Raw genomic sequence first — 14840 nt, 5'->3', positions numbered from 1 at the left:
GGGATTCTCGGTAAGGATTCAATGCAAGAACTGCTTTTAAAGAATACCACTTTACTTCCCAGGCTATTGAATCAGCTGACTGAATCACAGCGTTCACTGTTTCCAGCAATCCTAACCCATCGGCTGGCTTGTGATAAGGCTGTGGTGTCCCTGTTGCGAGGTAGAACCCTTGGCAATAGTCACACTGCACTACGTAATGCTGTGTTTGAAGTACACAGCGAGGAGTGGACAAGAAAACAGCTTAGATACCTTGATGACTGTCGAAAGTACAGGTGAGTTTAGTACTTTGAAATACTAATAATAATTTACTGGATGTGTTTGAATAGGCAAGGCAGGACAGGACTGCTATCAGAAGCTCCTCCTGTGTTTGCTGACCCAGTGTCATTTGAAGGGCTGCCAAGTGATCGGTCAGAACTCTTGCGTGTACATATGTGTACATGCTTGTATGCTATTTGGCATTTGTAGATGGTTTATGTCAGTGTACGCCAGGGACATTCTCAGCAGTCTCCCTCAACTTCTTTCCACTTGCACTGGAGTGTTTGGTTCCGTGTTAAAGATCGATTCAACAAAAAAAGTGTGTGGGAAGTTGCAGGGAATTGCAGCTGGGAGTGCCTCCTGGTGTACCAATGTTAGCAATGAGAGGGGAGAGGTCCTTATTTCAGTACTAACCGAGTCCGAGGGACTGGGAGGCTTTCATCCTATGGCAGTGGGACTAATTAGAAGGTTTGTCTTTAAAACATATCTGGAATATTGCTTATTCTACTTTCACTATAGGTATGACAAGGCCAGGCAGGACCCTCCACAGCTGCTGTACACCGACAGAGATTGCTGCTCTGTCACAGGTACCTCAAAGTGCGCACAATTGTTTGCAGAGTGGGATCATCTGCAAGTAGGCAGAAACCATTGTTTTATTTCTATCCACCATTCAAATGAATAGGTACGTTTGGATATATGGCACTTCATTTGCTCGTGGCTGCACAACTGAATCACACCCCCTCTATGGAGTGGTAATGGGTCGCCTTTCTCAAGCAATATTTGAATGGGACAGTAATGACTATAGGTAATGTTTACTTATTGCACCATCCATAGTCATTCACTACCACATCATAGTCGTCTCTGTGATGCCAAGAGAGGGTACCTTCAGCAACAAGGTGTGCTAAACCCCTCAGATAGTGACATATGTAAGGCCATCAACAAGGAGGAGCTGTCCAGGCACTGCCGCAGAAGGACTAGGGGAGCTGATGACACATACAAGGCTATTGAGGACTTGCTGCTACAATTTACACCTGCTACTGATTCACTTGGTGTTCCTGTGTTCAGGTATACACTAAGTTTGCAATGTGTCCTTTTCATATACCTGATTTTAGTGGACAGATGGTCACCATGTGGAATGAAGAGAAAAAGCATATAAAATGCATTCAAGATCCTCCAGGGGTGGCCTTGTACACTGTCATAGGACACATTAAGAAGGGAGGTGTACAACTTTCGGTGTTCCAATGCTCAAGAGGGACTACTTCTCTGGAATCATTTCACCTCCACCTGGCCAGGTAAGCCTGTAAACTACCATGATGAGCAGTGATAAAATGTTTTGGTAGATTTATACCAGGATCCTCTGCAAGTGATGTGCACTTCCAGGCTTTTTTACTGGAAGGCTTGGCCAGGTGGAATCAAGCCCGAGCACTATCTGCCGCACAGCAGCAGCCTCATATGCGAGTGTTTGACTTGCAACTCGCCTACAATGTTAGCCCTGAGAGTTGCTGTACACTGTTTGCCAGGCCAACAAGCTGAGTGAATCCATCTTAGGTAACAAGCTGCTTCCACACCACCACGAACCTACTCAGTGTAATGATGAAGAGCTGTTTGGGGTCTCCTGTCTGTACCGGCAAGTTGGCAGGGAGCTAGAATTTATGGAAGACAACATGGCTGCCCAAGAGAAAAGTGATGAAAGGGCTGTGGATGAGGGCTTCATTGATGACAATAGTGAGACTCCCCCCTTATCTGAAGAGATCGTAATGGATGGTGTGGAAGCATCAGACTTAGTGGAGGAGGTGGGGGATGAGCTCGAGGAAGTGATGGAAGAAGTATGTGCATTAAATATCTAATATGCACATTGTACATTAATTACTAGGATGATACCAATGAAAGCACTACTAATAGTTTTGCCACTGCATCCACCATTACTGACACCGGCACTGTAGACTCCAGGGGAATAGCAGGATGGGACAAGGTTGCCCAGTTAGCTGAGGTGCTTGTTGAGCTGAAAGGGCTGTCAGTGTCTGAAGAGGAAGCACAAAGGATTAAGGCTTTGTGGGATTCCCTGGATGCATTTGATAAGAGAGCTACTAAAGTATTCCTCCGGTCTCCGCCAACAATGAGGGGTCACTTCTGTGGCCAAAAGCGAACTGGGCACACAACTAGAGAGCAGATGAGGAGGTATACATTTTTTATGATTGTGTACATTTGCAAAATGTTGTACCACAGGTGTTTTCTCTCTGGAGTCTCAGTGCCATTATCACCACACGAGAGCCGCATTGTGGAGGCAATCTGCATATTGTTGTGCAATAGGCACATTAAGTCAGGGAGAACCTCTAGTGCTGGTATATATGGGTCTTGCATCTCACATTAATTGCTTTACTAATGTATCTACTGTATGTAGGTGGCCAGAGTAGAACCTACTTATCTAAGTGGGATAAGGTGCTGAAGGATTACACTGCTCTGCGTGCTCGTTTATATAACTCACTTGACCTGCTGGAGGGGACCAACCTTGCATTGTACACCATCAATAAAACCACTTTGGTTAGTTTTTTCTTTTTAATGTGGCTAAAGTCGATTGTTTGATAACCAGCAAAAGTGGCACAAGAGGGAGGAAAGAAGGAAAGAGATGTTGGCTCGAACACAAGGCTTGGAGTTATCAGCTCCACCACTTTGTGCTCAGGAAGAACTTACTCCAGCACAACGCCAGCCACTCTCTCCTCCCACTCCTCCAGCCCCATTTCACCAATTTCCACAGACGAAGGACACTAGTGGACAGGCAAGACGAAAGGCCACGGCAGGTGCTGCTACACTAATAGGTTCCCGAGTCACGTGTGCAGTATTACCGTCACATTTGTCAGCCTCACTACCACACTCACACAGTGAGCAGGTAACTGTTTATAATTATGTCATGAGGGTTGAATAATTTATATTTACAGGGATTACAACTGCAGGAGCAAGAAGTGGGGACAAGTATGCTTCCTGCATTACAATAATGTTATTGAGATTGTGTATATGGTGCTAATGTTCATAGGCAGCGTCTCTCGTACCACCTTATGGCGTCGTGAAAAAAAGAGGATAGCACAAGCTGCTGCTGCTGGTGTAGATCAACCCATGCCACAAAAGAAGCACAAGAAACATGAGTGTAGACAATGCCATCAGCCTTTAAGTGGTTAGTGAAAACTAGCTAGAGATCTGTTACTTTGTTAAGTATCTTTTGTATAGCGGAGACCAATCATGCTCAATACTATGGGAAGTGGTACTGCCCAAATATACCAGGGCAAGTGCCAGTTGAGCAGTGGAAGGCAGAACAGAAGGCATCACGAGTTGCTCAGAGGCAACAGCAGCAGCAGCAGCAGCAACAACAACCACAACAGAAACAGCAGCAGCAACAACAGCAGCAACAATAACAAGCAGACCAACTATAATTATACAGTGCAGGTTTATCTCTGATTGTGTGCATACTTAAAAGAGAAATTATTATTACGTTTGTCTTTAGCCATGTCCCATTCACTGATATTTACTTAATTTTATGCACAGATTATCTGCAATTTTAAAAAAATTGTTTATAGGGGGTGGTTGGTTGGGTGCTTGGGAGTGCCACAGGGCTGGCTATGGTGGTAAATGCGTTAGGGTCATGATTGACATTTCCAGGTGGTATATCTCTATCTGGAGGTGTCCATCATGCTCCTGGTACACTTACCATCATAAGTGGGTGGTTGGGTATGTCCTGTGGCTGGCTATGATGGTCAATGTACTGGGGTCATAGTGAACATTCCTAGCACATCCAATGACAGTTGGCTATACTAGGCGTGCTCACCATGGTCTTAGTACATTGACCACCATTCTTAGAAGATAGGAAGTACCATTAGAGTCAGCAACGTGATAGTCTGTGCATAAGATAGTTCAGTGGACTGACTCTTTCAGCACAAGATCAGGCAAGTGCATGCTCAGTGATCACTATACTGCAGGACAGGAGTAGCTGTCATGTGAATGTAAGCAAAATAATGATTTCTTGTAAGATAATTTTATGCATTCATTTTTGGTAATGCTGAATTTAGTCAGTCTGATTATTTTACTGAATTACAACTATCTCTGAATTGTGCTGTATTATTGTAGTGCTGGCTGCAGTAGTGGTACTGGAGTTTAAATGATTAAGTCTCACAATTTGGTTGTCTAATACTAACTCAATTGTGTGGTGTTATTACAGTGTTACCAGAGTTTCATACTCTCTCAATTTCTTACTAAGTCAGTAGTACTGTGTGCTTTTTCTATGCATGGAGCTGGTTACGATGTCATGTATGTTGAATGAAGTACATTTTGATGAAGTGACAATTGGTTGAGCACTAATTTTGTTCTGTAACTGTTGCAGCTCCAAGGTATGACTTTAGTATGATGATTTCTTTTATCATAATTTTTCCTGCTTGAAATAGCTGAATGTTTTTAACATCTTCTAATGGGACACATTGTAACCGGTGACAGTGACCATATCGGTAAGAATGTACTTTTCTATTGTCATTTTGTATGTACCTTTTAATAGAAGCAGTTATAGTATATGCAGTAGTGTGATGGTAGCTACATAGCCATGTGTTAATTTCTACTAAGTATAGTAAAAGCTGAACGTCACACTGGTATGCAACTCCTTCTTTGTCATAATAAGCAATTTATTTACTTGTTCTTCCAGCCTGCATCAAGACATTGATGGGACTAAAGCTTATTTTGTATTATGATGGACAAGCTGTTATTTTTGTTTTAAAAATTAATTAAAGGACTATTGCTAATGCAATTGTGCAATAAAACAGTTTAGCTAGCTACATCATTGGTCATGTGACCACTGCTAATTATTTTTTCGATACCCTTATTGATTACTACATTGTGGTTGCGGGTATGAATTTTTTCCCCCACTTCTTTTCCCCTTTTCCCCCTCTCTGGGCGAAAATCGTGCGGTAGCTTATACCCTTGGCCATGACCCATGTTCTCTGTTATTATGCAATTTTGAGGAATTAGTATCAGTGTAAGTTTCCTAATACACTTACTGTATGCATTTATTCTGCACATTTATACTGCCAAAATAAGATAGTTTGGTGTTCCTGCTGCAAACCTACAAGTTAAAATTTCAAAGGGGGTTTCCAGAACCCCAGGAAACCCCCTAAATACTCCCCTGGGTCAGACCTGTACACCTATTAATAGTGGGTGTAGTAGACACATTCGGTTTCTATGGTAATTATGTAATTGGTGTGATGTAACCACATAATGTATGATGCATCCTTGGAGTTGTTGTAGTAGGCTTGTATGAGTTATTGTGTAGTTTGTACTCTCTAGTTATTTTATGAGAATCTATTTATAGTGATAGAGCAATACTATTTATTACATGGTGTCAGAAATTGAGAACCTTGCTACCAGTTATGGTACCAAGCCAATTGAACCATTCAACTTCAAGAGACCTGAAGAATGGCCTCAGTGGATTCGCAGATTTGAGAGATTCCGAGTAGCTTCTCAAAGTCTGAGGTAAACCAAGTAAATACTTTTGTGTACTCTATAGGTCCAAAAGCTGATAATATTTCTAACCTCTCAGTGAAGAGCAGACAAAGTCTATAATACAGTAAAAGAGAAGTTTGACTCTCACTTTGTTAAGCGCCGCAATGTTACCTTTGAGCGTGCCAAATTTAACAGAAAAGTGCAGCAAGAAGGCGAGCCTGTTGATGACTTCATAATTGATCTCTATTCCTTGGCAGAAAATTGTGATTATGGACAGTTACATGATCAAATGGTCAGAGACAGAATAGTCATTGGTATCAGAGACAGCCAGCTGTCAGAAAAACTGCAGATGGACAGTAAGCTTACCTTAGAAAAACCACAACGATGGCTCGACAGAGTAAATCCATAAAACTGCAACAGAGAACAGTGAGAAATGACTTGCTAGAGAAGCAAAAATTGAACTGGTGAAGAAGCAAACCCATAAGCAACCATACTCCCACCACAGTAAGGATTCTTCCAGATCACAAAATCCACCCACAACAATGCCTAACAATTGCTCCAGGTGTAGTCAAACTCCATCACATGGTAGAGCTCACTGCCAAGCAAGTGAAGCCATTTGCCACAACTGTAAAAAGAAAAGTCACTTCAAAGCGTTTTGTAGAAGTAAAAGTGCCATTGACCAACTAGCTGAAATAACAGAAATTCAAGATGGTGTACATTCTCTAGTGACATCAGAATCAGCTGAAGAATCAGATGATAATTTCTTTCTAGGAATGATTCATGAAAACAAAAAGCAACCCATGGGTGACAGAGCTGACATTGAATGGTCAGTTTAAAATTGACACAGGAGCAGATGTGACAGTTATTCCCAACACAGAATACTCTAGAAGCAGAGATGGTCCCACTCAGTGGACCAGGCCAACATGTACTGAAAGTCCAAGGGAAGTTTGTGGACTACCTTGAAAGAAACCACAGATCAATCCAACAAACAATCTATGTGATAGAAGACTTACACAAAGCTTTGTTAGGACGTCCTGTCATTGAAGCCCTACAGATTTTGTCATTTGTTGAGCCAGTACAAGTCAATGATATCTTTATCCAGTTTCCACAATTATTTACAGGATTAGGCAAGCTTCAAGACAGTTACTCAGAAACGATGCTAAGCCATTTGCTCTACATGCCCCACGCCGAATAGCAATACCACTGCTACCTAAAGTTAAAGAAGAGCTCCAAAGAATGGAAGCACTCGGGGTGATTTCAAAGATTGAAGAGCCCACAGAATGGTGTTCTCCAATTGTTGTTGTTCCAAATCCAATGGCAAAGTTTGTATCTGTGTTGACCTGACAAAACGTAACACAAGTGTTTGCTGTGAGCATCACATCTTGCCATCTGTATTAGCCCAAGTTGGTGATGCAAAGTATTTTTCAAAACTTGACGCTAATTCTGGTTTCTGGCAATTTGAATTAGCACCTGAATCCTCAAAACTGACAACATTCGTTACTCCATTTGGGAGATATGCCTTTAATCGTTTTCCATTTGGAATAACCTCTGCACTTGAACATTTCCAAAGAAAGATGAGTGGTATTTTGTCAGACCTTGATGGAGTTGTTTGTCTAATTGATGATGTTCTAGTTTACGGCAAAACAGAACAGGAACACGATCAGTGTCTCAAAGAACTCTCAGGAGAATAAGTGAAGCAGGCCTTACACTTAGCAAAGAGAAGTGCATTTTTGGTGCTACCAGCATCAGTTTCCTAGGCCAAACTGTAAACAGTGAGGGAATTCAGCCTGATCAAAACAAGATCCATGTAATTTGTGACATGGAACCACCAAGTAACCTCACTGAACTTCGTCGATTTCTTGGTATGCTTAACCAACTAAGCAAATTTTATCCACACTAATTTAACTGACAAGACTCAGCCTTTGCAAGTACTCCTTAGCACCAAAACTCAGTGGGTATGGGGAGGAACACAAGACAGAGCTTTTGCAAGTCTCAAAGATGCTATCACATCCATTGAAGTTTTAGCAATGTATGATTCAACTCATTGTTTCTGCCAATGCTTCAGCATATGGACTGGAAGCCATTTTACGACAGAAGCAGAAAGATTACAGCCTTCATCCATTTGCATATATTTCTCGTGCATTAAGTGCAGCTGAATTCAACTATGCCCAAATTGAAAAAGAAGCCTTTGCAGCAACCTGGGCTTGTGAAAGATTTCAGCGGTATTTGTTGGGTATGCACTTCAAATTGGAAACAGACCACAAACCTCTTGTTCCACTGCTATCTACAGAGAGCCTTGACAAAATACCAATAAGAGCACAACGTTTTAGATTATGTCTGATGAGATTCAGCTAACTCAATTTATCACGTTCCTGGAAAAGATATTTGCAAGGCAGACACTTTTTTTGAGAGCACCAGTTTTGACTGAAGATCACACAGCAGAAGCCTACCATAAAGAGGTAAATGCTTTTGTTAATCTTGTTATTGATCATCTTCCAGCTACTACAAAGTGGCTACAGGAGATCAAATGTCTCCAAGAATAGGATGAAACCTGTCAGAAACTTAAACTATACTGTCAAAATGGGTGGCCAGCCAGAAAAGACCTTAGTGGTATGCTGAAGTACTACATTCCTGTTAAAAATGAGCTGAGAGTTAACAATGGCATTCTCCTAAGAGGCAATCGACTGATTATTCCTTCCTCTCTCCGTCCTGAGATCATTGAAAAATTACATTCTGGTCATCAAGGCTTTACAAAATGCCCACAGCGAACTAAAGATTCTGTGTGGTGGCCAGGCATAAATAAGGATATTGAAGAAAAAGTTTCAAAATGTATTGCTTGCACTAAGCACAGGTTGAACTATGTGGAACCATTGTTGCTATCACCATTTCCAAATAGACCATTGGAGAAAGTAGGGACTGACATTTTTGAATGGAGAAATTCTAGCTATTTACTAGTCATAGTCACAGATTACTACTCTCGTTACATTGAGGTTGCCAAGTTGTCTTCCATGACATCACAAAACATAGTACAACCAATACGGTTTTACACATGTTACAAGCAGCCCAAAATACCCTCAAGCCAATGGTACAGCAGAAAGAGCTGTCAGAACAGTAAAGGGTTTGTTAAACAAAAGTGATGACCCATATTTAGCAATGCTTGCTTACTCAGTTACTGTTCTACTCCAGCGTTGAAACCGGGTCGGGTCAACCGGGTCGGGCGAATTTTTTTTTTGGGCACACTTTGGACTTAGAAAATTTTCACGAAATATTTTTTTCCGGATAATGTTGTGTACTTATCCTGGATACTGACATGTTGAAGCCGACTAGTTAGCAGGGCCAACAACGTCGTGTTCTCCGCCAGACTGGTAGCCGCTAGAAAAGAAGGGCGAAAAAATTGAGCCAGTTTAGAAGAACTCTTTCCTCCTGCCGTTTTTTCAGAAGGACTGTTCTTACCTTGTTTCTCTCACTGGCTGCCTCATCACTATGAACTGATTTGTCAGTGGCGTCTCGCATCACCTGGCAGCACAGAGCTATTCACAGGTTGGTGAAGAAGCAGCTTGTGTTTTATTCTTGACACCACTGTGTGTGTGTGTCTCGTTTTTGTGCTATGTATTAAACTGTTTGTACCTCCTGCAAGGAAGAACAACTTAAGCCGATTGCATTGAGGTTAAACAATAAATCAAATTGTGTGTGTGTGTGTGTGTTTGTGTCACTATAGGTGTTACGAATTCTCTCATGGAAGAACGGCTCTGTCGAATGTGTTGAGTTTTAATTTTTTTTTTAAAATCTGACATTAGATAACTTGTTTGTTTTTATCTGTTGTACCAGTTATAACTGAACAAGGGATGGTCACTACCTATGTGTGGTTCTAGCTGTAAAACCATCTACGACTGTGCAGATGGTCCTACTGAGTATTGGAACTATAATATTATGTTGCTGAACATCAGTTGTGGTTTTTGTCATCTTATTAGTATTACCAAATTCTACTTTCTCAGAAAGAAATGTGAAAAATTATTTGCTATTCTATTGTAGGTACAATTAAGTGACTGATATTTGTAGTGACATTAAGTCCCAATAGAAAATAACATTTCGCTACTTAGAGATGTTCCTTGCCCTATAGAGATGCTACTGTTATATACGTTAATTCACCTATCAATGTATTACCCTACTATCCTGCCCTTGGGCATATATGGGGATTTCTAACAGCTGAATGTCAAATGACCCATAGAAGGGCAAACCTATTGTGTCAAATCCTCACTTATCCACACAGGGATATGACAAGTTACAAGAAAAAGTATAATTGTGTGCTTAATGAATGATTATCAAAATTAATGTCCTATAGTGCGGCAACAGTTTTGTGTCAATTCTCCCTGTAAATACATTGATAGGTGTATTATAGATATTTTAATTTTCATCACCACTTTATTATGTGGTAACGTGGTCATGATTTTGTGTGATGTTGTGTGTATTGGGTATGATGTTCTTATTTGTAGGTGGAAACTCAGATATTGCAAGCAACTGGCTAGGGAATTCAACGTCTAATGAGGTAACCTAACACACTACAGAATGCCAAGAAATGCTTATTGGATCGAAGTCATCTCATCTTTATGCAATCACTGTGAGAATAAGGACTCATTGTTCCAACTAGTCTCCATGCCAGACAGTTTGTGTGGGGGTGGCAAATAAGCTTCTAGTCACTGTTGCACACATTCTGTGACCACTGTGGAATGTTGGCAGAGCCAATCAGATTGCCTTGCGGGCTCTATAAAACAAACACCAATTATTCAAATTCTTACTGTAATAAAGGACTGAAGTTTAACAATGCCAGGATATTTGTTCCCCTTGTACAGAGCTCTTATAATCATTGGATTTGTGAAGTAGTGGAATTGTCGAGGAAGACCTTCAGCAATGTTTCAAATACATCATGAAATTACCAGTACAATTTTCGACTCAGCTTGCTCAGACGTGACTGGCATGATTCATCCTTGCCACAAAATTCGCCTCAGCTTGCTCAGACGTGACTGGCACGATTCATCCTTGCCACGATTCATCCTTGCCACAAAATTTACCTCAGCTTGCTCAGACGTGACTGGCACGATTCATCCTTGCCACAAAACAATAGTTCAAGTTCATACATGCATAAAGTTCATACATAAAGCACATGCATAAAGCACTTCAAGTTCATACATGCATAAAGAAGGACAGTAGATGTACTCTATAAAATTGACGAGGATGCATTGATTTTTATTGCGGAAATTTTGAATGACATGTGCTCTTATATTATAGCACCTGAGAACTGATACCAGTAGTATATGGGAGAGTAAACTTCACAACTTCATTTTTGATCCCCTTAATTCTTTAGGCTATCATTAGTTGTACAAGAGATGAAATGGTGACACAATTAGTACACACATAAAGTATCCACTATAGCTGTCACAACAATGGATTAAATATCACACCTAATAGAAGTGAATACTTGATTATCTGACCTTCGACTATCAACACACTTACTTACAGTAGATGTGTCTGTTCTATTAGAGTATTTCGTCTAAGGCGTTCATTTCATTAGAGTAACTCTGTATAAAAATAGGCTTTGATTATCTGAACATGTCTTGGTACCTAGGGGTCAGGAAGCACTGTACGAGTAATTTCTTTACAGCTGTCAGCCATGCAGGCATTATTTAGACAGTAAAGGACAATAAGTTTTCAAGCACAATTACCTTATAAATCATGGAGTAATAATAGTACTTCTGCAAATTTACCATTGGATAAAATAGCAAATAACTTGCACTAAATCTACTACACTAACACTGATGCAGCCTTCAGGTGTGAGGATACAGCTAGCATATTGAGGTGAGCATACACTCTATGTACAGCAAAATACGATTGGCTACACTCCAGCAAAAAGAATATACCATTTTCTTAAAGAGGGTGATATCAATAACATGTAGCCATCAACAAAAATTAGTTGTGTAAAGGTGCTTTACAATACACACACTGGTGCTATTGTAATATACACCTAAATGCAAAACTTCAATCATGTCTTTTGTTGTTGCTGTTACCCTTGAATGCTCACAGTCAAATTGTTCATCATTAAACATAGATCAGTCATCTCACAAGATCACCATAGTACGGACTCATTGTTCCACACCTCATTTAGACGAGAAGTAAATCATTCACAATGACAATGTGAATCCACCTACAAATTAAGAACATTACACTCAATCATAGACCATCACACAAAATCATCACCACATAATAAAGTAGTGAATCATTACCTAATATAATATACCTATAATGTACATAAAAACAGCAACATTTCTGTGGTACAAGGAACATCTGAGTGGCAAATTAGGGAAAAATATTACTTTATATTGTGAATTGTGTGCTTAAACTTGTAGTCACTTGATATTACAACAATAAAATAACAAACACACAATTATCATGCTTTTGTATGTCTTCCTTTAATACTTAATAAGGTTAAGACAGATGGCTGATCAATTCAAATCACATTTTTTAATTTTTATAGTAATCTCACTTAAAATTGTCAACCATTACAACATGTTTCGGTAGTGCATTCCAATGTTCAATTATTATTCTTTAGAAAATAATTATTTCTTCACAAATTTTCATGCACTGTATGCTTGTACAATTGAATGTCAATGGGAAATGGTGGATCTGGTAAGCTGCAAGGATTGGTGCATGTTACCATTCAATTTTTGATATGTGGCTCTCTAAATTTTCTGTATACTAAGGTGGGTGGTTGTAATCTTTCATAACGATGAAAGTCACTAACTAGTTTTGAAGCTCTGTGTTTAAGTGATTCAACTCTGTTAATGTCACCCTAATAATGAGGCCCATAGATTACAGCAGCATAGTCGTAGAACTGGTTGAATCAAAGTTATCTCCAATACAACAAATATCATAGCGTCCAAGGACCAAAACATCTCTTTATTAAACCCATCAAAAGCACAACTGCTTGTTCACACATATATAATACTCCTGTAAAACTATCCACGACAGCGATCAACCAAGAGATCAACACTGTGATGTTAATTTCTACTGACTTAAAAGAGGCAATCAAGTGGCTTGTTTTAGCAAAACAGTAAATTAAGCTTTGTCCCCTTTTTCTGAGATGAAATCAAGGTTGATCAAATATCTTGATCACAGTCACAGATGGTTTTACAGGACCATACATAGGTAGTGACCATCCCTTGTTCAGTTATAACTGGTAAAGCAGATAAGTTAACAAATGTCAGAATTTTTTAAAATTTAAACTCAACACATTCAGCAGAGCCGTTCTTCCATGAGAGAATTCGTAACACCTATAGTGACACACACACACACAAGCACACGCATGCACAGATTTGATTTATTGTTTAAACTCAATGCAATCGGCTTAAGCTGTTCTTCCTTGCAGGAGGTACAAACAGTTATGCACCTATCAATGTCAAGCCCCACCTACCCCAGGTCGGGCAGAGGTGGGGACTGTTGGGGATTTGCAAATGCGAGAATGCAAATTCCCCACCCTGGGGACAACTTTTGAGTTACGAATCCCCTACTAATTATCCCGGGAATCACAACAGTATGAAAAAGTACGGATATTCGTGTTGCAAATGCCCCTACCCTGGGGACGAGCTTGGGTGACAAATCCCCTACAAATCCCCACCTGCTGCCCGACCTGGGGTAGGTGGGGCGTGACATTGATAGGTACATTACATAGCACAAAAACGAGACACACACACACACACACACATAGTGGTGTTACAAGAATCACATAGTGGTGTCACAAGAATAAAACACAAGCTGCTTCACACTCACATAATCAGTTTCACCAATACCTGTGAATAGCTCTGTGCTGCCAGATAATGCGAGACGCCACTGACAAATCAGTTCATAATGATGAGGCAGCCAGCAAGGCAGCCAGTGAGAGAAACAAGGTAAGAACAGTCCTTCTGAAAAAAAGGCAGGAGAAACTAAGAGTTCTTCTAAACTGGCTCAATTTTTTCGCCCTTATTTTCTAGCGGCTGCCAGCCTGGCGGAGAGCACGACGTTGTTGGCACTGCTAACTAGTCTTGAACATGTCAGTATCCAGGATACGTACACAACATTATCCGGAAAAAAATATTTCGTGAAAATTTTCTAAGTCCAAAGTGTGCCCAAAAAAAAAATTCGCCCGACGCGGTTTACAAATTATCCGGGTATTGGATCACGTGAGAACGAAATTGTTCGTTTGACGACGTGGAAACTTATAAACAATAGTCGCGTAGTTCTTTCGTGAGCCACGCCCACTTATCGCGTTACAAACATACGCTCAGCCACGCCCATTTACTAGTAAGTGCAGTCTGTAGCACGAAACTGTGTTCGTTGCTGTCTGCAAGCTTACGTGGAGCCACGCCCACTAATCGATTATTGTACGAGTTGTATATAGTCTAGTATTGCAGCAGGATAAGTACTTTTGTCCACTTTAATATATCGGGAAATTGCCACACCCAATTGCTGTCTGTAAATTCACAGTAGCTACGTGGAACCATAGATATGGCCACTCCAAATAAATTCTCTGTTTCCCGTCCACCGCCCGCATCTGGTTACTGTCAGCTCTAAATATTCCATTATTCCGTATTCTTCTATTATTTCCCGGTTATTCTTGCATACTGGCAGGCTCAATAAAGCTCACGTGTCAACAGTGCTATCAAGTCAGCACAAACTTCACGTTTGTGTTATTTTTGCAATTTAAAAAGGAAGGAACAAGCCTAAGCATGCTTTTGTGCAGCTTTTTATGGTTGTACCAGGCAAATACTGGCTTGAAAAGCTGCCAATCTTATAATGGAAATGGACCGCCCGCCCGCATGCAAATATACTTGAGTCCAGGACGGGAAACAGAGAATTTATTTGGAGCGGCCTATTATAGTAGATCCACTGACTGATTTAAATCATATAAACTTACCGGCTTTGTTATCACATAACTACTCGTTTACTCAACACGAATTGAAAGCTCAAAACGTAGTCTCGCTCGCTCGCTCGAGACTACCCGAAACATAGCTCTTATCGCACTCCTCGGCTTTAATCAATCTGGGTCAGCAGTAGTGACCCGGTCTCAACGCTGATCT

The 14840-nt window shown here is 40.5% G+C and overlaps 1 protein-coding gene and 1 long non-coding RNA gene across 6 annotated transcripts; both read left to right on the top strand.

Moving 5' to 3' along the window:
- The first annotated feature begins 774 nt into the window (after nucleotides 1–774).
- On the top strand, nucleotides 775–5038 carry LOC136260853 (uncharacterized). Of its 5 annotated transcripts, none has more exons than XM_066054743.1 (18): nucleotides 775–889; nucleotides 938–1060; nucleotides 1111–1320; nucleotides 1368–1547; nucleotides 1596–1740; nucleotides 1776–2081; nucleotides 2129–2433; nucleotides 2482–2597; nucleotides 2657–2796; nucleotides 2846–3142; nucleotides 3192–3225; nucleotides 3287–3424; nucleotides 3478–3693; nucleotides 3752–4247; nucleotides 4372–4631; nucleotides 4686–4745; nucleotides 4793–4883; nucleotides 4937–5038. In XM_066054743.1, the coding sequence occupies exons 1-13, from the start codon at nucleotides 777–779 to the stop codon at nucleotides 3660–3662; spliced, it is 2292 nt and encodes a 763-aa protein (XP_065910815.1). In that variant the 5' UTR covers nucleotides 775–776; the 3' UTR covers nucleotides 3663–3693; nucleotides 3752–4247; nucleotides 4372–4631; nucleotides 4686–4745; nucleotides 4793–4883; nucleotides 4937–5038. The 5 variants fall into 5 exon arrangements, with proteins under 5 accessions (XP_065910815.1, XP_065910816.1, XP_065910817.1 ...); XM_066054744.1 differs by having other exon boundaries at nucleotides 4314–4631; XM_066054745.1 differs by having other exon boundaries at nucleotides 3752–4631; nucleotides 4796–4883.
- A 3907-nt stretch (nucleotides 5039–8945) lies between these two features.
- On the top strand, nucleotides 8946–10377 carry LOC136259688 (uncharacterized). The gene is made up of 2 exons (XR_010703334.1): nucleotides 8946–9270; nucleotides 10224–10377. It is a non-coding gene; the product is annotated as an uncharacterized lncRNA (long non-coding RNA).
- The last annotated feature ends 4463 nt before the right edge of the window (nucleotides 10378–14840 follow it).

This window comes from Dysidea avara, chromosome 7, assembly GCF_963678975.1.
Source record: "Dysidea avara chromosome 7, odDysAvar1.4, whole genome shotgun sequence".
Lineage (NCBI taxonomy): Eukaryota > Metazoa > Porifera > Demospongiae > Dictyoceratida > Dysideidae > Dysidea > Dysidea avara.
The sequence above is the reverse complement of the archived record's forward strand: the minus strand, read 5'-3'. Positions and strand labels throughout refer to the sequence as shown.

What these genes read in the sequence shown, in the direction of transcription:
- LOC136260853 (XM_066054743.1), top strand. Translation starts at nt 777, where the DNA reads ATGACAAGGCCAGGCAGGACCCTCCACAGCTGCTGTACACCGACAGAG. An exon ending in ACTTGCAACTCGCCTACAAT is followed by an intron (nt 1,741 to 1,775) that starts GTTAGCCCTGAG and finishes ACTGTTTGCCAG; the next exon opens with GCCAACAAGCTGAGTGAATC. An exon ending in CACACTCACACAGTGAGCAG is followed by an intron (nt 3,143 to 3,191) that starts GTAACTGTTTAT and finishes TTATATTTACAG; the next exon opens with GGATTACAACTGCAGGAGCA.